The following is a 22,735-nucleotide window of genomic DNA, read 5'->3' on the forward strand; positions in this document are numbered from 1 at the left end:
TTATATGATAAGTTAATTAAAAATATTTTTTAAAAAAAATATAATCTTGTAATGCAAGAATGCTCGAGTACATAGTACGTGTTTTATGTTGTAGCCTCATGAATTTGGACAAAAAGATTAGAGTCGAATGATAACGACAGTAAGATAAATTAAAAGAATAAAAAATATATTTATTATTAAATTATATATATATATTAAATTGTCAACTCACTTTAGGGGGATATGATTATTTTCATGTCTTGTATATATATTTTTTTTAAGAAATGATTATTATATAAATAAATCAATTTGATTAATAAACTCATATTATAATAAATTTATATTAAACAAGATAAATGATTATTTATAAATTATTCACATTAAGTGAGATAGACATACACACGTATGGTGGGGTTCAAGCTCATTATCTCGAACTGAATGGGGGACTTCAGTCTCAATCATTAAATTAAGACATTATTGGTTCATGTCCTGTACTTAACAGGAGCATTCCATATTGAAAAGGGACAAGGAATTTGAATGATATAAGAGGTTCAAAGTTTTGATCACTTGAGGGATCGTATCCGTGGAATTTGCATGGGGATAAATGCATATTTGGTTCTCAAATATATCACTAATGCGATTTTGGTTCTCAAATAATTTAATATTACAATTTTGGCCCTTAAACCTTTACTTTTTTAGTACTTTGGTCCTTCCGTTAATTTTTTCATTAAACTTAACAGAAAATTCATTTAAAGTGGAAAAATTGCTATTTTCCTCACATTTTGAGGTGTTTCCAAATTATAATCCAACGCATTCATTTTTTCTATTTTTTTTAAATTTTAAAAGAGAATAAACCAAAAAAATTCAATTTAAGCAACAAATTTTCTACATAATCTTAACAAAAAATTGTCAATAATAGGAAATTTATCAATAAAATTTAGAAAATTTTTTGTTTAAATTTATTTTTTTGGGTTTATTCTCTTTTGAAATTTGAAGAAAATTAAAAAAATAAATGCGTTGGATTACAATTTGAAAAAACCATAAAATGGGAGGAAAATAGCAATACTTTTCACTTTGAATTTTCCATTAAGTTTAATAAAAAAGTTAATGGAAGGACCAAAAGTGCCAAAAAAAGTAAAAGTTTGAGGACCAAAATTTAAATTTTTTATTAGTTGAGGATCAAAATTGAATTAATAACTATATTTGAGGACCAAAAATATATTTATCCCGATTTGCATGATGTAAGAGGTTCAGAGTTTCACTCACTTAAAAGGAGCGTATAATCATGGACGCATGAATGAGGATTCTGATTAAAGTAGAGAATGCCTTGTAATTTGTAGCACGAAGCAATCGATGCCCCGTTGGACGAGATACTCTCCACTTTGGCAATGTATCACTGAAAAATGAATATTTTTTTACGCTTGTAAGCTACTCAAATTTGTTTGTCTGCAACTTATATATGATGCTTTGTTGCGCGCCAACATCGTTTGGATAAAAAGCATTTGATTGTGATAGACGAGTACACGCTACATCATGTAACACATTATGTGAGAAAGAAGTCATATACCCTTCCCGTATCTCTCCTTTCGGGGACTTATGATGCAAAGTGTGTATTTCTATTTTGTATCACGTCGAGATAAGGAATTTATTGCTCATTGCTAATATTTACACTCATACCCCTTTTGAAAATTTACCAGTTACACCCGACCCTTCTTCCACTAAGGCTTTGACAAAAGATATTGACGTTATAAAAAATATACTAATATTTTCAATTATCAGGGAGTAAATATAATATATATAAATAAAGTAAAAAAAGAATATAATTGTAATAAATATTGTTTCTAATAATAGCCATTGTTTGATATATTACAAAAAAATATTAAATTAGGAAAAAATTAAAATTTAATATAATTTTTTTTATTGACGTTAGCATTTTTTATATAAATCCTAATGGAAAAAGGTTAGATATAAATGAATTTTTTTCAAAAGAAGTATAAGTGTGATTTTAATTTTTTTTTTGAGAAAAAGTACAATTCAAATTAAATTGGGTCTAAATGTAATTAACCGATTCTTTATGAGCAGAAAAAAATAATATGAAATAGTAAATTATATAATATAAATTCAATAAAGAAGTGGGAGTTGGAAAAAAAAAATTAAACATCATTATCGACGAATAAAAATTACTATAAAATAATAATTTTCCTAAAAAAATTCCCTCACATTCCAATAACAATAAATAAATATTGGAAATTAAAGAAAAAAAAGAAATAAAGAAATGTTATTATCGAAGAGGCAGCGGAGGGAGACAAAGATTTGGGCCATGCCAACACTGGATGACGTGTCATTACACCTGTATTCCCCAAATTAACCCTAACAAACATTGGAAATTACAGTCCCATTTATAAGTGTACCCCAAGCAACCCCTTGCTCCACTCTTCACACTCTCTCTTCACACATACACACACCACACACAGTAGAAACAGAACCAGACAATCTTCTTCTTCCGATCCACGCAAACTACAGCTTTCAGAGAGAGGGAGGGAGGGAGGGAGGGAGAGAGAGAGTGTGAGAGATTTGCTTGTTTTTTCAATTGATTAGTTAGATTGAAAAATGCCAATGAAGAGTGAGCCATCGACGCCGCCGCCGCAGATCGGCAAGATCGGGCCGTACACCGTGTTTGTGACTCCTCCGGCGACGCCCAGTCCCCGTACGGTACCGGAGTCGCCTAGTAAAATCGCTCCGGTTGAGACGACGCCGGTTGAGCGTCCTCCGGTTATGGCTCCTCCAGCTCAATTCTATAAGGAAAAGCCATCTTCTTTTGGTTTCTTCTGGGGCGCCGTTGCCAAGGTTCAAAACGGTATCGTTTTAGTGAATCCTTTTTTATACTCGAGGACTATACATACATCATAAATTTTTTAAGAAAATTGCTAAGTGGATAATTTTTTTTATAACTTTTCAAAATCTTTTATCCTCCTTGTCTAATTTTTTATTTTTTTAAAGAAAGGAAAAAAAATACAAACTTGACAATTCCAAAACTACATATCCAAGAATTACGTTATTTTATAAAATATTAAGGGTGTTTATAATTTTTTAAATAAATATTAATAATTATGTCGAAGGCATGAAAGTTTGATGTAATATACCCATAAAATAAATTATATAATTTGTGTATGAATGGAGTTTGTGTTGGATTGATTGTTTCAGCACATGCAAGTTTGGATGAGCATGTGGCGTATTGGTTTGGTTTGAATCAGTCAAAGTATCAGTGGGCATTAGATGATTACTACGAAAACAACCAGAAGGTAATAAGATTTCTTCTTTAATATGTTGTTGTCTCTGTGTCTTTGTTTGTGTGTGTGTGTGTTTTGAGTTTTGTTTGCATTTCTTGCTACTGACTTTGATCCTCTACTAATCATGTTTGCTACTAAGCATGATTAGACTTATAAAACAAAGAGCAAATCAGTTGTGAGGAAATTTGAGAAAATTATGGTACTTCTTGTCTGTTTCTTTGAGTGTCCTGTTCTTTGAACATTTGGAAGGGGATACTTGACAATTGCACTTGAAGGTGAAACATAGGATGTGACTTGGGAAAAGTTGAGAATGTAAAGGATGTGAAACAGGTTTGTTTCCTTTCTCATGCATACAAGCATGAGGAGTGTGTGTTGATATAATCAGAGGGATTCATGGAATTTGAGATTGGCTGCTGGAACATCCAGGTTGAATATGCACTTCATTAGGACAACGTCCGATGATGGAGAGATGGTTCGATGAATCTGTATGAGAATTTTGATGTAAATGTCTGTGACTAGGATCCTTGATTAGTAATTTAGCAACGAAGATGTGATAGGACAACTTACTTTCATACAAAGTATGTTGGATCTTCACTTCCATTATAAGAAATGGATGACCTGCTTTGCGGTAATTGTAATTGTCATGGCCAAAAATGAAAAAGGAATAATTACGGTACACTTTCTAACCTATAGTTTATTTACAAAAGTTGTCCTTGTTAAAAATATACATATATCTATTAAAAATATCAACATCATTTACGCAAATCATCCTTACTTTTTGGAAAATACACATGCACCCCTGGAAACATCAATATCATTATAGTAGAGTAGCTACCCTTATTTTTGGGCTAATCACGATGGTTCTGTAATCATGCAAAAGATGAGGGTGGTTTATGTAAATAAATAATAGATTAGGGTGTTAAAATATAAGGGGTAATTACACTCCCTTTCCTAAGGTTTGGTATAATTATATGTAGACTTCCTGTGGTTTTGGAAAACTATATTTACTATCCATGAGATTTGCTTCCGTATAACAAATAAGTCCGATGTTTGGTGTAAATATACGTAAACCTCATGTGGTTTGAAAAATTCTACACTCTAAGGTTTGCTTCCGTCTAACAAATAAGTCTATATGTTGGTCAAAATTTACCAAATTTGATGATCTTAACAAAAAAAATTAGATAAAAAATTCATATTTACTTCCGATTGATTTATTATTCATTTATTACAGGTCAAATAAATTTTTTAGTGACCAAATTATCCTTGTATATATCCACACGTTAATGCATATGGAGAGGTATATCTTAACCAGTACATGGGTGGTTTAGTCACAAAAATTTTGTTGGACTGCAAGTAGATAATAAATAATCGAGGGTAAATATTGAGTTTCATTGTCAACAAATTTGGTGAATTTTGACAAATAGATGAACTTATTTGTTATACAAAAGTAAATTTTATGAATATTAAAGCAGCGCAATGACTAATGCTTTGACCATAAGTAAACTGAACGCATATGTCGATCAATTGTGGTCGATAACTCAAATTTGTATATTGATTTGTTTCACTATGGTTAATAATATTGATTTACCGAAAACTTTAAACCATATTCACTGTGGTGCAAGAAATAATCCATTTTCCTGTAGTGTTCTGTTGAAGTCAGTATGGAAGTGATGAACAATGTTTGCGATCCTATTGCTTTTGCTTGGATATGATTTGTCTAACATGCATATATGAATTGGTCTAATATTTGTGAATTTTCGACTGCAGAACCCAACAGAAACAAAAACACAGGTTAAATCAAGCAAAGCAGAGAGCGTATGATATCCTTACAGGCAGGTAATAATTATACTTTATAATTTCCTCTTTCCTAACCATATGTTTCTTTCATGGAACTTTGTCGAAGTTCGGACACCATTTTCCAGGGTCTCTTTCAAGGCGGAAAAGCTGCTAAAGGTATTATGTTCCTGAGCCTGGGAAAAACAAAGCATAGATTTCTGACTGTTGTGTACTGAGGAATTTTGTTTCATGTATGCTTAAAGATGCCATTATTATTATTTTGTAAATGAGTAATATTTTGCTCTTATAAACATTTACTCTGTAACTTTCAAATGTCAATGCTAAACCCAAATTGCAAAAGCAGCAGAATACAATTCCCTCGAGCAGGCAAGTTCATGAACCAACACGCTTCAAGACCCTATATTCAAGTGTCGGAAACAAACATTTTACATCCTAATCCATGATCCCTACAACATTTGCAGTAGTAAACAGATCTGCTGGAAATTAGAAGATGCAAAAAAGCCTTGATATATCCAAGTCAAAATCATCTTTGAAGATGCCTATGTGAGTTGATGAAAGTAATCAAACAACACAACATCCATTGAGATTCAATTTAATGCATCTGTCTATACAGGAACAGAACTATACTCAGACGTGTACATTGTCCCGTGTACTGTTTATTATTTACAAGCACATAGGTAGGAGCTGAGAAATAACTGAAGAGAAATTAGTATAAAAGACATAAGTAGAAAGGAGCGACACTCAGCTCAAATGATGTATGTATGTACATTATTTTGCGTTTGCCAAACATGTCTAGACTGGAGGTATGTTGGAAAAGGAGAAACCTTTGTAGCCCTGGTAAGCATAGTAGGCAATCCGTGTGTAGTAGAACCCAGGAATAAATAGAACTCCGCCCAGTATAGCGAAAAATAGCCCTGAGTAATAGCATTAGATTAAAAGAAACTAAGAATGGGGGAAGTCGAATAGCTGATGGTAAGGGGTGTTGGAAATAGAAATACAATGCATGAAAAGAGAAAAAAAAAAAAAAAGTCAAATCCAATCTGAAAATCAAAGTAGGCAAAACCCCCTAAACGAAAAGGAAAAAGAAAATAGAGTTTGAGAGTCGCTTTAACATTTTGAGAAAGAAGCATCTAACTCCCCTCTACCTTGTTGTGTTCTTCAGTCGTGCAATTTGTGGCTAATTTTCATCTTTTAGAATGAATATTGTCTATTTTGCACTTATTTAGTAACTATAAATCCCAAATATTCAACTATTGCTTAGTTATGTTTTCTCTCCAACATCAACATACCTTATTTTTGGGCATGTTGGGGTTGGAGAGAAATCAAAACTAGGTGCTGGTTGAATATTTGAGCTCTTATAGTTGGTGAATAAGAGAAAAATAGATAATATTGAACCCAACCATAAAAACTAAATGCAAATTGAGCGATTGACGAACACAACACCGGGAAAACGAGTTAAATGCTTCTTTTTCAAAATATTAAGGTGCTTTTTTGACATTTTTTTTCAGTTTATGGGAGTATTGTACCTATTTCAATTTTCACAAGAGGTAGTCTGGATTTAGCCCACAAAAAAAAAAAAAACAACAACAACAACATGAGAGAAATGATAAAGCAAGAACATTGATTTTAACATAGTTAAGAGATGATTCCTTGTACATACGGCCACCTATAAACAATATGTAACTAGAGTGCCTATCAAAAATTGATGTAGGATCAAACTCCAAACTCCAATGAAGGTAGAAGAAAACCAAGTTGTCTAAGGCAATGACAAAATCTGTGCCATGACACCTTCTCATAAAGGGTGCCCAACAATTTGTTCCCAGCAAGAACTTCTCATTCAAATGACAGATGAAAAACAGACAACAAAAGTCCAACTGACAAAGGGAAAATTTCTAGTTAGAGTAGAACTGTCATATTCAACTTAACATGTGTTGTGCAGTTTGTCCAAAGTTTGCTCACATGTTGTAGTAAAAGAAAGACAAGGAATAAAGGCAAGTTTAGTACTCTAGGTTATATGCATGATATCCACTGGCTGATAATGGTAGAAGATGCAGTTTTTGTTCACACTGATGAAGGTCATTTGATTTTACAAAGAATAATGTATGGGTTTTGGACAACCTTGTGTTCTCTCTTTTACCAAAAAGAACCTCATATGTTGTATCAATCAACTAATTTTTCATCATTGTAATAAAATCAATATGGTTCCTCAGCTCCATTTGAACTTATAGAACTAACCCTCAAAATTTATCAACATCCTATCCTTTTTCTCCCTTCCAATTCTCTGCATTTAGCTACAAACTATTCTTAGCGCACTTTGAAAACAAGCCATTCTGTCTGAGAAACGATGGAATCATGCCATAAGGTTAATTTGTCTCGCATAGGACAGCAGAAAACTAATTGCTTTCTTTATTTTCATCTTTCAATTGTCGAAACAACAGCATAAAACATTCGGAGTGTGTGCTTATATTTTTATAAAACACATAGTTCAACATATCTTAATTTTTCATTTATCTTACACTAATATTAGAAACACTAAAAACGACAAAACAGACATCTCTATTTTTTCTCACTCTATCTACCAAAAGCAAATAAAAATACCTTAAAAATAGAACTAAACAGGGCATTTGTATCCTTAATGTTTCATATCATGTTATGTATTAACCTCATTATCCAGCATTAGAAACTGATGTTTCTTCCTTCACCCTGAATCGCACCCCCAATTTTCAGCAATAATATAAAGATCAACACAACTTCAATTCTTGCTAGTTCCTTATTTCAATTGTCAAATTGCATCAGCAACAATCATCGATAACCTAACAAAAAGTGTGAACCTTTGCCAATCATATCTCTATTCACTATAAAAATCGAATTTTTAACTCATTAAAGCGGATCAAATAATTCGAATCAATAAATAAATAATACCATGGGCGCGGTCGCCGCCGACTTTATTGACGGCCATGGCAATGCCGGCGACGATTCCAAACGCGCCGAACACAAAGAGAGCAACGGCAAGAGAAATCTCCTTGGTTGGGGGCTTGTTTTTCACCGCGTACGAGGTCTCCATCATCATGTCCTCGTCCGATATCGAAAACGCGTGATCCACATACGCCATTGTTTCTTCTTCCACAGATTTTTGATGGGCTTTTTTTCCCAACTTTTCTCTCTCTTCCTTCTGGGATTCTTGAGGGGTTTTGGCGGTGGAGCAGAAAAGGCTGGTAGAAATGGGAGGAGGGATGGGGGTAAGATGAGAGAGTCTTTTCAGTAGAGCACAGAAAGAACAGTCGTCGGTGAGAGTAGGAGTAGTGCCATTGACGTCTGTACGAGAAGGGTTTAAAGCGGGACACTTGTTCCAAATTTTCTTTCTTTCGCTTTATCCAATAATTATTTTTTTATTTTATAATTAGAATAAATTAGATCAAATTCTTTTGAGTTTTGATATAATTATAAATATCTGTTTGAAAAATAATGATCAGTATTTTATTATTTTAAAAATCGTCTAACAATTAGTTTAATTTTTAATTTTTTTAGATTTTCATCTATTTTTTATAACGAACGGAGCAATGTCCTTATGCATTATAATTTTACTTATTTTTAAAAAAAATTAAAATTTTTTTTACGATTAAGTAGATTTTTTTTTAATTTTTAATTCACCTCGTTCGATTTTTTTTATAACAAGGGTAAAGTTGATAATTCCAAATCTCCATTTAACGATTACGTAATTTTATCAAACATCCGGAGAGATTTATAATTTTTTAAATAATAAAGTGGTATATGTAATTATGTCAAATTTCAGAAGAGCTCATTGTAAATTTCCCTTATAATTAATTAACAATTATTTAAAAGTAAATTGCATTGACATACTTTAAGGATAGATCTAATTACACAAACACAGTTACAGACTCTTGAGGTTGTAATTCGTATTACAAATACATTCTTTATTCAATGACGAAATTCTACACAAACGCCACTCAAAACATGTATCTATAATTTCATAAAAGACATCGAATATTCATATAATTCTGTCCAACCTCAAAAGGCATTGAATGTACTTTACAATTACTAAACTCATGACTTTATAATTACGACTCTCAACAACCAATACCTCTTATTATTTGGAATATTATCATTAATAGGGTATTTATAATTTTTCAAATAACGAGAAGGTATTCACATTGCTCCATGTTTCCCTCACATTATTTCTCCATTTTTTTCCTACAGAATTTTTATAATTTTAATAAACACATCATAAATCTGAGGCAACGATATTACAACTTCTTCAAATAAAAAACAATTATAAAAATAAATAAATATTTACATTCATGGAACTCGTTTATCAAACTTATCATCTGAGGCAACAGGTCGTTAAAACTTATCTACAAATGTACGTGCTGAAATCATTAATTACAACACAAAAATAATATTAATGACAAAATATTGAGCAATAATTTTAAAAGTATATATAATGATATATTTGAAGAGATAATTATTTTAATCTTGTGACAATATAATTATCAGTGAGAATAATTGTGAATTAAGTTGTCACTGTGAACACAATGATGATTTGGTAGCCGTCGGGGTGGAAGAAGAGACAAGTGGAACACAGTCCGTACTTGTTGTCGCTTAACGACATATCTCACTCAAAACGAAGTAGCTACCAAGAACCAGCTTTGATTTGTACGACGCTCCCACGCTTTCGAGTTTCGATGAAATCCATGCCTGCACCGCAATGCAATCACTCATTCCACACCAAACATTTTTGGGAACAAGAAAAACAGATCACAGAGCAGACAGAACCGAATACTTTCGATCGGCTGCAGACAGTACTGCAAGAACAGAACGAATCAAAGAGAGAAATCCCCTTTGCCTTTTTCTTGCGATGAGAAATATGCTCCGTTTAGCATTTGAAGGTATGTAATCCAACTGGGGTTTTTTTGCACATTTTACAAACCCTTTTTCTGCTTTTTTTGCTTCTTGAAAGCTGTTGAAAATCATACATATATAGCTCTGCTACTACTTTCTTGTCCTAAGACATCATAGTTCTATTTGTTCTTCGTCACAGTTAAAGTTGTACTGTTGAATTTCACGTCAATGCAGTGAATTCTCCACCGGTTATGCTTAATATGCAGAGTTCCTCATCCAAACAGTCTTCACCAGCTCTCTTCTTGCTCCTTGGTGGGATAGTTCTGCTCCTCATTCTGCTAATCCTCGTATTCATCTCACGCAAACTCATCAAACTAAGGAAACTGAAAATGCTTGTTGCTCGGACAACAAAGCAACCAGGTTTGTGGATTCTGATGTTGTTAAGGGAGCTGAGAACGATCGAGTTAAGTATCGTTGTCTTGTTATGACGACCTCATCTTTTTCTCAATTTATTGCAGTAACAAGAGATATCCTGAGTGGAAATCTTCGTACGATAAGTTATTTCGACTTCCAAACGTTGAAGAAGGCGACCAAGAATTTCGACCAGAATAATCTGCTTGGGAGAGGTGGTTTCGGGCCAGTCTTCTTGGTAAGAATATGGTGACGTATGTCTCGTTGCATGCTTTTCGAGCCCTTTTCCTGAATATGTTTCTGAGTTTGTCCAAGTGATTGACATTGGGTTAAGCAGATGTCTTCGTATTAGTACGACGTTGTCGCTGTAAGAAATTAGTATGAGCATACTTACAGTTGAGTTTTATGAAATTCATCCATTTTATTACAGGGAAAGCTAGAAGATGGAAGGTTGGTTGCCGTAAAGAAGCTATCAGTCGACAAATCACAGCAAGGAGAAACAGAGTTCCTAGCCGAGGTGAAAATGATCACAAGTATACAGCACAAGAACCTTGTCCGTCTTTTAGGTTGTTGCTCGGATGGAGCTCAACGCTTACTTGTCTACGAGTACATGAAAAACAGGAGTTTAGATCGTATCATTTATGGTAGATTACTTGTCTTAGCATCATACTTCCACTTAAGGATAATTACTTATAATTTGACTGTTTCTCTTTAAGACAAGGTTGTCCTGCACTGGTGCTGACGGTTAACCATATCCAATGAAGAAACTAGTTCCTTACTGTCTGTTTGACTAGGATTCTTGTGCAATCTGGTGCAGGGGAAAGCCAGATATTCTTGAACTGGACCACTCGGTTCCAGATAATACTCGGGATTGCTCGAGGATTGCAATACCTTCACGAAGATTCACACGTCCGAATCGTTCACAGGGACATTAAGGCAAGTAACATTCTCCTGGACGACAAATTTCAACCTAGGATTGGGGATTTTGGGCTGGCCAGGTTTTTCCCTGAAGATCAGGCTTATCTCAGCACTAGGTTTGCTGGAACCTTGTAAGTGTTTATATATGGACAAGAACAAACATAGTACTCATTCATGTTCACAAAAGAGACAACCCCATTTGACGCTTCAACTAAATCAAGAATCATTACATAAAAGTTGCGATGAAAACATTGTCTTTTTTCTTTCTGGGACAGAGGATATACTGCACCCGAATATGCAATTAGAGGAGAACTGTCAGAAAAGGCCGATATCTACAGTTTTGGAGTTCTGGTTCTTGAAATCATTAGCAGCAGGAAAAACACTGATCTTACGTTGCCATCAGAAATGCAATATCTCCCTGAATATGTAGGTTTGATCAATCTCAACTCTACCTTAACTTTACTTCTAACTTTCATTGCACTGAACTCATTCCTTGATTGATGCATGTTTCATTAGTCCTGGAGGCTGTATGAGAGGGGCATGCTAACTGACCTCATTGATCCGAGGATACAAGAAGACAGTGTTGTCAGTAAAGATGTCTTGCAGGTGATTAAGGTTGCATTTCTGTGCCTTCAGCCTCATGCCAATCTACGGCCACCAATGTCCGAGATCGTGGCGATGCTAATGTGCAAGGTTGAAGTGGACGGGACGCCTGTGAGGCCGACGTTCTTGGATCGGAAGCCACAGAAAGTTGACAAGATTTCATGGGACTCAATATCAGAGCCTTTCCCATCTCCGTTGAAGAGTGATTCATCGTCCTTTCCTCAGCATCCAAAGTAAGAATGTTGTCCTAGACACGTCGAGTTTGATCAAACCTAACCAATCATATCATATGAATCGTATTACACGTTATCAAAACAATCTTATAATGACCAATGCCATGTAAGTTTAACTGTAGTAGTTCTTTATATACTCATCATGGTTTCAAGCATTAGGTAAAACAATATGCAGAAACCGTTTGTTTTCAGTCACGCATTTGTTCTAAGATAGAGTTTTGGTTGTTTATATATATGTCCGAAAAGCATTTGTACATACATACAAATAAATTTACAGTTAAAGAGATCTCAAAGTTTCATACTTTGGTTGTCCAAATTATTGGACGCATAAATATCCTTCAAGATTCATGTTTATTAAGGATTGATTCTTAATTTTTTCGTGGTTATGCATGTGGGATGAGTATGGCAACAGGGCGGGTTAGCCAAAACTCGAGACATGCCCGGTTAAGAAAATTTTGGACCTAGACCTGGACGAGCTTCGAACTTGATATCCGCTAGGTTAAATTCAATAGACCGGTCAATATTTTGTAAAATATTAAAAATTATATATATATATATTTTAAAAAATAATACTACCATAACTTTATGAATATGAGACAATAATATATTAAAAAGTTAAATCTTTTTTTGTAACTTTATATGTGCATATTTTAAGCAATGAAATATTATAAATTTTAGAATATGTATTACTTATATAAATATTAAGACTTTTATAAACTATTTTATCATTATTTTTATTTATAAAAGTATTGAGTTTGTATATTATATGTAGTATAAATAAATTAAACATATTCTTTTATATATGTATAAATATATTTTATATACGCATATATAAAATATATAAGAAAAAAAAAATCGAGACGAATCCAAACCACTAAAAATTAGGGATACACATCATGATCCGTTTACGACTTCAAAATCCACTCTAATTGAGGCCGGTCCGCTCCAACTCGGACCCATTATCATGCCCAAATTGTGGGATGAGACACTGTCGAGAATTAATTGAATTTCTTTATAGAGTTATGATTTGGTGTAAGGCTTAAAGCCAACAACAAATGTCGTGATTTTTCATCAGTGAAATATTTTAATTTTAAATTTTATTTTCATCACTTCATATATTGGAGTAATGTTTCTACCAAATAATTTTTGAGATAATGCAAACACAAATAACTTGATAATGCATCAAAAACCCGACCACCGACCAATCAAAACTCTGAAACAACTGGTAAAGAAATTTATACATCATATGAAATATTTCTAAAATTTATTAAAATTTTACATCTTAATTTAAAATTAAACTTTTAAAATATTTGAATAAGATAATATCACCAAGTTTTAAATTGGTAAATTAGCAAAAACTTAAAGAAGGCTGTTAAAGTTTAAAAAATAAATTATAGAAATTATGTAATAATAATGCACCACAATTCTAGAAATTATCTAATATGTTTCATGAAAATAAAAATTTCCAACATGATTGATAGTGTGTCCGAACATTTTAGTCAATCCTTTTGTAAATTTTATTAAGTCGTTGGGAAAAATGTGTAGCGTTAATTATATTCAAACCCCCTCTAAAAATACAAAATTATACTTTTTTCTAAAAAGAATTTCAAAATTAGACTTACACGTCCTCAAAAGTTCTCCGTTTAGAACTGATACTTATGATTTGGACACAAAATGTTTACATCTGATTTCATTGGTACAGAACATAAGTAGCATCATATTTCCGAATTCACTTCTAAAGTCACATGTCAATGCATAGACAAGTTTCCTACAATCAACAGAAGAATCGAACTCAAACTGTTTTTACGATGTTCATCGTATCTTTGGCTTAATATGTAAACTGCAGATGAGCCCAGAAATATGCTCTAACCCTCATAAATCTTGGAATTGAACAAAACATCCTAATCTTAGGAAATTTAGTAACTAATGTAATGATATATACTGCATTTCCTAACTTCTACAAGGTTTCATGTTTGTTATGACTTGTGATGGAACAGTAGAGGGTTGTGGGAACAAGTACATATCTATTGTAGGAAAGGGGGAAACAGTACCAACATTTAAGAGTGGGAGACGAAATATTGAATCGTGCTTAGGATGAAATAACCTCATGTTCGTCGTGCAGAGCAGAATGGAGCGAAAGCATACCGTTGCGATACTGTTTCCTCACCTTCCTGTACTTCTCGAGCAGCATTTTGTAGTATTGTTCTGCATCCTGAAACTCTACTTCACGACAAAACTTAGACTTAACGTGCACAAAAGCAGCTTCCGCTGTATCTCTATTATGTGGAATCAGTAGATCAGGAAGGCACCGGCTATCTACTGATGAAATACTCAAACTCTGTGATCTCTCGACTTCTTCTCCTTCTTCATTGAGATGTTTCATCCATTTTACGTGTTCAAGAGGATCTTCATTTTTGTGTATGGCTGCTTCTAACTGTTCAAGAGCGTCTGGAAATTTTGAGCCACTGGTGATCCGGCTGATCAAATCCCCAAAGATCATCATCTGGTTGTTAAAGAGACAACCTTTGCTGTGTATTGCACCAACCAAGCAAGCTTTTTGAAAGCCTGGATCACGATTGCCGATTAACTTTATTGCAATATGCAATAGCTTCACGGATAGCAAATGTAGACTCCATGGTACAGAATCATCGGATTTGTATGGTAATACTTTCTGCTTTTTGTCCCAACAATATAAAGCAACTTGTATAAAACCTTCCCACCTGTCACAGAAACCATCAAAATCAAAACGACGAGTCCCTGAGCAAAATTCAGGACTACAGATATCATAGCAGCTGTTGTTCAGTTCTTTCTGTGATCAACAGCTATAAATTTAGGCCATTTTGTTTAGGACATCTGCTCAATGTGTGAAAGGTGCTACAATTAATGAAGATCTATATGATAAAAGCACGCATGGTAAGCCCAGCATCCGTGCTTTATGACTCAGTTTCGTTCTTATAGCTTTATAGTTTGGGCTTGTCACATCATAAACTAGTCCAATTTGCTGGAGATAATTTTGAAATGCTTAGAATCATATTTGATGGTGCAGTAAATCAAAGTACTTACTCAAATGGAGGTTCAATTTCAATAGCGAGAGTCAAATGTAAGGAGAATCCAATAGTGTCATTTACATTTTGATCCTCGTCATTACCGGTTCTTGCTTCATGCGGAAAACCTCTTGGAATATATAAAACATCTCCCTCCTTCAGCAGAAAATGCTGGCGTTCATCGACTTTACAACTTTCATCCTGCAAATCATGCAAGCTATCACAAGGTTCATATAAGCGAGGTAACCGGGTATCTGGCCGAGGAAAAATTGTCCATCTTTTCGCGCCAATAAGTTGGCATACAAAGACGCAATGGTCATCGCTGTGACGAGCCAGTCCTTGTGAATTAGATGGCGTCAAGTACATATTAACACCAGCTGAAGGCAGCCCAAAGAGAGATGCTAATCCATCTGCAATAGCAGCAATACTTTCATAGCGGAGCTCCATACCACGTAGAGCAATTGAATAACCCTCCTGGAATGCTACTTCACATTTTAATATATCATCAATACTGAGAGTATGAGGAGCCAAGGAGCAGCTAGAACCCGACTGCTCCTGAAAATAGTGCAACTCTCTTTCTCCAGATTGTGTTTTTACAACACGAATATCCTGATGGTAGATTATTGGGCAACCAAGATTATTTATCTCCTTGATGACATGAAGAATATCTAGGTCATCTGAGGCAATGGCTGGGCAAGAAATAATGCTTCTAAGTAGGGAAGGAAGAAAGGAAGGTATTGCCTCTTTTGAACCAAGATACTGAGTGAATGGACTGAAAACACTGCCCTGCAGTAATGAGGCTTTTGTTGGATTCCTTACAAGCATAGGAGATACCTCCCAAATCTCTAATAAAAATTGTTCAAAACTAGCTTCCCCCAAATTAAAAATGCTCTTCTTAACAGGTTTAAAATCTATAGGTCCTGGTTGGGGACTGCAATTAATAGATAGCCTGAAAATACATTCAGCAATATTACTTGTTTTAATGTTACTTGCGCAGAACTTATTTCCCTGATCACGTCTTGCAGAACTGCTAAACAACCTCAGTTCATGAGCTTGTCTCCACAAGCTTTTTAAAAGCACCAAAAATCTTTCAGAAAGCTCTGTCGGTATGTGCTGCAGCTGCTCAATGATGCATGAGTTGATAAGAGTAGTAGCACCCTCAAGAAGCAATATTGAATACTCATCTTCCTCTGACAATGTCATTTCAGCAGCAGGAGAGATTGTCGCAGATGAAGATTTAGATTCCTGTATGAAGCAAAGACTAATAGATGTTAAGTCAGATAAGACAATGGTTTCAGCCGGAAAGTGGGTCGTGCAAGTACCAATTCGTAAAAGACCACTTGGGACCTATAAGCTCCATTAGATCTAAATTTTACTAGGTCTAACTTAACACTCTTTAGCATTACTTTCTCCGTAAGTGCACGCCATTAAACTAGCATGTGATATATTAATTCAACCAGAAGACCCTTTAAAGGGCGTTTTTTTTAACCTTCCCCCCTAAGAATCATGTCTAAAAGGACAGATAAACAAAACTATAATGACAATTATTGGTTTCAGACTAGTGTTTGTCGATCCGACCATGCTTAATATCATGATCAGTCATGAGACCGCTGACAAACGTGCAATAAGTAAGTATCATGAAAACATAAACAGGCCCACACATAAGCTTGGATACCAGACGTAACACCATCAAATACTATTCAAATCATGGCATACCTACTGATAATTGTTACGGTAACTTAATCTATCCTAGTGCAAAACCGATGGTCTTAGCCTTATCCTTGCATTGGTCAAACAACCAAAAACTGAAGATCAACCAGTGCAGCTCAAAATTCTGGGATCGAAATCATTTCCTCTTTATAAATCAAACTCTTAGAAGATGCTCACAGGAGATTCTCAATTGCGGAGAATTCAACCAGCCGCTGTCGTCCAACAGACGTCGTGGATAAATCCAACAAGGCATTGCAGGCAGCCATTGCAGTTCCCCTTTTCGAACTTCCTAACAGCGAGATTAAGCCCTTCATTGTTTCACCTTCCTCAGCAATCTTTTCATTCATCACAATCGAAGCCAGGGATGCAGCACCGATAATCTCCAAGCTTTTACTCACAATCCCAGCACAACTTTTGCAACAACAGAAAAAATATTACGAAAGTACTAAACATACTGCCAAACTATACTCAAACAAACACCAAAATCCAATGTACATTCTACTCTAATCATTTTGCACTAAGTATAACAAATGGGTTTTTCATCTATCGTTAATTTCTTCACATTTGATAACAAAAACAGCAAAATTCAGAAAGAGAAACGATTCCAAGAATAGTTCCCGACCCCCCACCCCAGAAGAAATGAAAACACAATACACAGAAAGATACAATCTTTAAAGAAGAAACGACAGAAAATTGCATATTAAGATTATAATTACTTGAATTTGAGAAGTGCGGGAAGCAAGGAGAGGATTGGTGACAAGTCGAGATGGGGAAGGGAGAGAAACACTCTGTTCAAGCATTTCTTGATGAGGGCTCTTCTATTATGACAGTTGGAACAAAGGGCTGCTAAAAGCAACGGGAAAAGCGTTGTCTCATGTTGTCTGCATCTCTTCTTCGTCGTCGTCGTCTTCATGATTCTTGTTTTTCTCTTCATCTTCTCACCGTGCTGCTGCTGCTGTTCTTCCACTGTCATTTCTCTGCAGAAGAAAAGATGGGATACTGGACCACGAAAACTGGGCCTGAAGTTTGATGGACCCTTTACTAAGCCCAAAAGTATATGGGCCTGATTCAATTGAAGCCCAAACTCTGTCAGCTGAAGTGGAGATTGGGCCTTGTTCGGCTCGACCCACAAATTGGGTAGTATTTATCTTCCTTTAAATTTTGTATAAGAATACAAATACTTTTAGATTAATGTATTGTAAATTTAAATATAATTTAAAAAATTATATTTGAATTTAATATTTTTAATTGGGTACTTTAAAAAAATTAGTCTCCATCTATTATATATTTATTGAATGGTAGAAATGAGGCAAAAGAGTAAAACTAATTCCATTGTTTTTAATGGTAGAATTTCAATTTTGATCCCACGCTTTATAAAATTTCAAATTTAACCCCATGAAAGTCACTTGCACGTGGGTCAAAAAAATGGTCAACCGTTAAGTTTTAACATCTATTAGTGGGAGGTGGCTTTTTCTTTTTGCAACATTTTGACCTCTTTTTACAACTTTTAACGGAACAAAGGATCGGTGTTTCATTTAACAAAAGATGGTAATATAATAAATAAAATATTCAATATTTTAAATAATATATAAAACTATGAAATTTCACAATGAAAACAAACAAGTCTTCTAACATGCTATTGTTATGGACGATCAAGTGACTCAATAATGACATTTTATTAATGTAAAAGTAAATCATAAATTTAAAAATAAAAAAAAATAGATATCAATTTCGAATCCTTATTTAAAAAGAAAAAGAAAAAATAGAGAAGTATCTTTGATTTGACACATTTAGGCCTTACAAATTATTGGGTAGACAACAAAAATGAGGAGCTGAGATGTCCTAAAACAACAATAAAGTGATGTGAAAGAACACTCACCAGTCACACTACAGAGTACAGACACTGATGTCACAGATTTCCCCCACCCCACCCTAAAACACGACAAGCCTACCACATTGCCAACCAAGATTTGCTTTAAAGGCGTGAGACCAGAAGTAACACTATATGACAATTCCTCAACTAATCATTCTACTTTCTTCCACAGTGCTCAGAAAGCGAACTGAGGGAAAAGAGATATCATTTGCGCCACTGCCAACAAATTGTAGGGCTGGAGAGACAGAACAGAGAGAGCTCAAAATGATCAGCTGAATCTTTTAGAAAGCAGTGAATGAATCCATAATCCTCAATATAATTTAGTTTTCAACTGTCCGTGTTTTCATTTTCAATTTTTAGTTTTTGAAATAATAATTAAAGTAAAAATATATTTATTTATACGTACTCTCATTGAAAATATATTGATTCGACATAATATTTTAATATAAAACACAATCTCAGTAAATAATTCAAACATATCCTCATCTCACATAAAAACTTATACAAAATCAAGAATACATATGTTCCACTGAGAACTAAAAATAAAAACACAACAAACAGGAGTAACTACAACATTGCAAGTTCTCTTTCGCATGCTTCAATAGTATCTGCAACCAAGTAATTCTTCACTCATTAAACATTAAGTGTGAACGATGTAATTATAAGTAATCGTCGAGAAATTGGAATTTGGAAAACAGATGCATTCAGAACCTCCAAGATGTTTACCATTGATGAAAACACCTTTACCCGCCGATGATCTCACTCAAGGCATCTTGAATTTTTCGGCCATCGTCGGAGCACATAAGAAGCATGGAAATTTAGGAAAAGATTTCCCTACTCTTGTGCACCTGTCTTGAGCTTCATCAGAAAGCCGTAAGCTATAGTAATGAAAGACCCCGTATAGCTAATTCCTTCTAACTTGGCATTTCCAAGATCACATTATTATTATTTCATCTTCTCTCCAGTTACTCCTCCTGGGAAGATGCTTCTTTCATGTCCATGGTACTTGATAATGAACTATTATTTCAAAATGCAATTATGCTTCCTTTCTTTATTACAACTCAGGCGAAGAATCAACTGTCAGGATGGAAAGTTCACTCTGAAGTAATCTGTGTCTTAGTATTCATAGCTTGTAAGAGCTGTTGATGCTTTCAGTTTCACCATTCAACAATTCAGTTCCTAAACTCCACATTTATCAATAATACTTACAGAAGGAACTCAAAGGCTAAATGGAGATCCTATGAAAGACTTAAATCCTCAACTCTTTAAGGACGTCTTTTGCCCTTCTACAGTATCTGCAGATCAATTACAGCAACAACAGAAATAACATTCCAAATAAATCAAAAAAATAAGAGTCAGTCATGCATCTGATATCTTTTCTGTCCAAAAATTCCCAGAAATGTCGAGCAATTTGAGACATAACCAAGCAGATCATAGAGCAAAGTATTAGTTGCTACACAATGGCATATAAATTTAGTTGCAAAGTTGAAAATGTCCCATATATAATTCAGCCATTTCGAAACTTGGGTCCTCCATACATCATTCGATCAAAGCAAAGGTACAAGTCTGAAGTTCAAACTGTAAGCATGACCACGACTAACCGTGGGATCCCAAGCTTGTTTCTATCTGAGGCTTATACATGACACTGCAGTGTCGGACATCGTGACTGAAAATCAAGATCAACTGTTGGATAGTGATGGATAAGTTTAGAATTAACTCCACAGTTCAGATTAAAGAGTTGAAACTCCAATCAAACAAGGAAAACTTGTGTAAGAAATCATTTATCAAGCAGTACAGTTAACAGTAATCCATCAACAATAAGATGATAATGCAAGAGGGCAAAATGCACTAAGCGACCAACTGCTAAACAAGATCGGTAACTCCAACTTATCTTGCAATATTCTAGTCGATCAACATGAAACATCTTCAAATCTAAACAGATGTTATCTCATTACAACCCCAAGCTTCACATTGATACCAAACACTATGCAGTACACACCTACTTTCTCTGCTGACAAATTCTTACACTCACATGTACCTCGGATGAAACGTAACAGGAAAAGGAACTCGACCCAAATACAAAAACCAGTAACTAAATTCAACTGCCTTACCTGAAACAAGAACATCATTCAAAGAACCTGAAACAGCAATTCACATTACAAAGCACTAAAAATTTTAAGAAAGAAAATGAGAAAATCGATCATACGATACGGGCAGTGAGAATTGGGCTCTACATCAACGGACCCGAAATACGATGCCCATTGCAATGCCGACAAGTAGGAATGCGATTACCGAGGCGAAGTACAATGATGGTACTGAGGCATCGCCATTTTCCTATGTACTCTCACTGTCGCCTGAGTTGAGTTACCAACTGTATTTCAGGATCTCAACTTTGGGATACCTCAACTGATTGATTGATTGATTGATAGGAACTTCTCCAACACTGGATTTTTGCCCATGTTGATCAATGATGATAGTATTGATTAATGAGACTGAAATAATTTAGGGTTTTTTTCTCGAGTAATTTGGGTTTCAACCTGTGGTAGGACAGTAGGGCTCAGTATAATTAATATTAAGTATTATTATTATTTTCAATTGAATTTAATTTTTAAGTGCTAAAATGTGGAAAATAAAAAATTAAAAAATTTAATTGTGTAATGATCAGGGTCAAAATCCACAAGGCCTCCTTGGTCGGGCGAGCTGATCCTCCAAGTGGTTCGAGATCGGTATCTCTCCCAAACTGGTGATTGGACCGTAAGAAAAGAAGCAGATCGTTAGGCTTGTTGGGGTGACCCCTATCTAAGACCCTCCGATTTTTAAGTCAGTGTTTGATTCTGTGGTCGTGGAAGTAGGTCACTTAGCGAACTGGAGAACTAAAGCGACCTGAAAGTAAAAACTGGTGAAGTCAACGTACCATTAATGCACTGACTGGGGAAATTTATAGAGAGAAGCTGGGGGGGTCTGGTTGGTCCAATGCGCGTCTTCCATGTGTCTCGGGTTCTCGGATTTGTGCCCTTTTGGGGGCAAAATTGTCCTTTTCTGCACCAATCAAAGTACAGGGTTCTTTAGGTGATCATCTTCTTCCTAATTCAACTGGTAATGACTTCATATATTTATGTTACTGAATCTCTATTCTTTTGCAGCCTCAATCATAATGGATGCTCGGATTATAAGGAGGATTCATGCAAAGAAGGCGAAGCAAACAACTACTCCGCAATCAGACTCCCCACAGCCGCTTATTAGGAAAAAATTAAAGGGAAAGGAGGTCGTTGCAGCGTCGTCTAAGAGGAAATACAGGTTCACATGACTTAGTCCCACATTATCTCGGAAGAAAACCAATACGTCGCTTCAACAGTGGAGGAAGCTGAGGGCCTGAGCGTAGTGGACGAACTCACGACCTGGTGGAATGAGGCCTAGGTAGAACTCCAATCGCCTTCATATAAACCTGCTGCAATGGAAGGCGAGAGACTGTCACCCAACTGGGTCATCTCTAACCAAAGTTTAGTGTTGAAGACCCTTACTGGCCAAGACTCATGGGAGTTGTACAAATCTACCATTTTACCCCGCGACCAGGCTCTGCTGACCCCTATGTCACACATTCGGGTTGAATAGAATTTTGCTCATTCCCTCTCTCAGGTAACATTCTTTCATAACAAGTCACAAACCATCCTTAGATTTATCGGCTTATCCTTCTCGACCATTGTTTGTAGGTCTCTGCTTTTGGCCATCACCTCTATTTGAAGTGCAATTACTAGCGACATGAGAAGATGGTCGCTGATAAGCTGCTCGAAGAAAAGAATTCCCTGCTCGCGACCTGTGAAAAGGAAAAGGCTAATCTCAAGGCACAAAAGATTGATCTTAAAGCGCAACTGCTGGAGCTTAGATCGAAGTTCGCAGCTGCTGTGGATTCAGCCAAGGCAGAAAGTTTCTCTTCGGGTCGAGTAGCTGGGTGAGAGGAGTATCTATTTTCAGATGAGCATCAGCATCAGCTCGAGGTCGCTCGTGATCAAGGTCGCG

General features: G+C 35.1%; 4 protein-coding genes and 1 long non-coding RNA gene across 10 annotated transcripts; 2 read left to right on the plus strand and 3 right to left on the minus strand.

Moving 5' to 3' along the window:
- Positions 1 to 2,413: 2,413 nt before the first annotated feature.
- On the plus strand, positions 2,414 to 5,405 carry LOC105162833 (uncharacterized). Of its 4 annotated transcripts, none has more exons than XM_011080980.3 (4): positions 2,416 to 2,836; positions 3,184 to 3,281; positions 5,037 to 5,101; positions 5,192 to 5,405. In XM_011080980.3, exons 1-3 carry the CDS (start codon positions 2,590 to 2,592, stop codon positions 5,088 to 5,090), a joined length of 399 nt encoding a protein of 132 aa, XP_011079282.1. In that variant the 5' UTR covers positions 2,416 to 2,589; the 3' UTR covers positions 5,091 to 5,101; positions 5,192 to 5,405. The 4 variants fall into 4 exon arrangements, with proteins under 4 accessions (XP_020549697.1, XP_088736827.1, XP_011079282.1 ...); XM_011080979.3 differs by having other exon boundaries at positions 2,417 to 2,836; positions 5,037 to 5,105; XM_020694038.2 differs by lacking the exons at positions 5,037 to 5,101; positions 5,192 to 5,405 and adding an exon at positions 3,600 to 3,975 and having other exon boundaries at positions 2,414 to 2,836.
- Positions 5,046 to 8,413, minus strand: LOC105162834 (uncharacterized). 2 transcript variants are annotated; one of them, XM_020694039.2, is made up of 3 exons: positions 7,989 to 8,413; positions 5,891 to 5,980; positions 5,046 to 5,239 (listed from the first exon to the last, which is right to left on the minus strand). In XM_020694039.2, exons 1-3 carry the CDS (start codon positions 8,176 to 8,178, stop codon positions 5,226 to 5,228), a joined length of 294 nt encoding a protein of 97 aa, XP_020549698.1. In that variant the 5' UTR covers positions 8,179 to 8,413; the 3' UTR covers positions 5,046 to 5,225. The 2 variants fall into 2 exon arrangements, with proteins under 2 accessions (XP_020549698.1, XP_011079283.1); XM_011080981.3 differs by lacking the exon at positions 5,046 to 5,239 and having other exon boundaries at positions 5,625 to 5,980; positions 7,989 to 8,410.
- Positions 8,414 to 9,641: 1,228 nt separating this feature from the next.
- LOC105162831 (cold-responsive protein kinase 1) lies at positions 9,642 to 12,392 on the plus strand. Its single transcript, XM_011080975.3, has 7 exons — positions 9,642 to 9,973; positions 10,161 to 10,346; positions 10,445 to 10,575; positions 10,768 to 10,981; positions 11,155 to 11,386; positions 11,531 to 11,681; positions 11,772 to 12,392. The coding sequence occupies exons 1-7, from the start codon at positions 9,793 to 9,795 to the stop codon at positions 12,093 to 12,095; spliced, it is 1,419 nt and encodes a 472-aa protein (XP_011079277.1). The 5' UTR covers positions 9,642 to 9,792; the 3' UTR covers positions 12,096 to 12,392.
- LOC105162832 (uncharacterized) lies at positions 11,433 to 17,807 on the minus strand. 2 transcript variants are annotated; one of them, XM_011080977.3, is made up of 5 exons: positions 17,562 to 17,807; positions 17,023 to 17,256; positions 15,155 to 16,396; positions 14,237 to 14,811; positions 11,433 to 12,130 (listed from the first exon to the last, which is right to left on the minus strand). In XM_011080977.3, the coding sequence occupies exons 1-5, from the start codon at positions 17,777 to 17,779 to the stop codon at positions 12,066 to 12,068; spliced, it is 2,334 nt and encodes a 777-aa protein (XP_011079279.1). In that variant the 5' UTR covers positions 17,780 to 17,807; the 3' UTR covers positions 11,433 to 12,065. The 2 variants fall into 2 exon arrangements, with proteins under 2 accessions (XP_011079279.1, XP_088736882.1); XM_088880756.1 differs by lacking the exon at positions 17,023 to 17,256 and having other exon boundaries at positions 15,155 to 16,380; positions 17,562 to 17,780.
- Positions 17,808 to 19,184: 1,377 nt separating this feature from the next.
- On the minus strand, positions 19,185 to 21,256 carry LOC148787985 (uncharacterized). The gene is made up of 2 exons (XR_016065451.1): positions 19,445 to 21,256; positions 19,185 to 19,326 (listed from the first exon to the last, which is right to left on the minus strand). It is a non-coding gene; the product is annotated as an uncharacterized LOC148787985 (long non-coding RNA).
- Positions 21,257 to 22,735: the final 1,479 nt, after the last annotated feature.

Source organism: Sesamum indicum, linkage group LG5 (genome assembly GCF_026168435.1).
Source record: "Sesamum indicum cultivar Baizhima isolate 11 linkage group LG5, ASM2616843v1, whole genome shotgun sequence".
In the NCBI taxonomy this organism is placed as follows: domain Eukaryota; kingdom Viridiplantae; phylum Streptophyta; class Magnoliopsida; order Lamiales; family Pedaliaceae; genus Sesamum; species Sesamum indicum.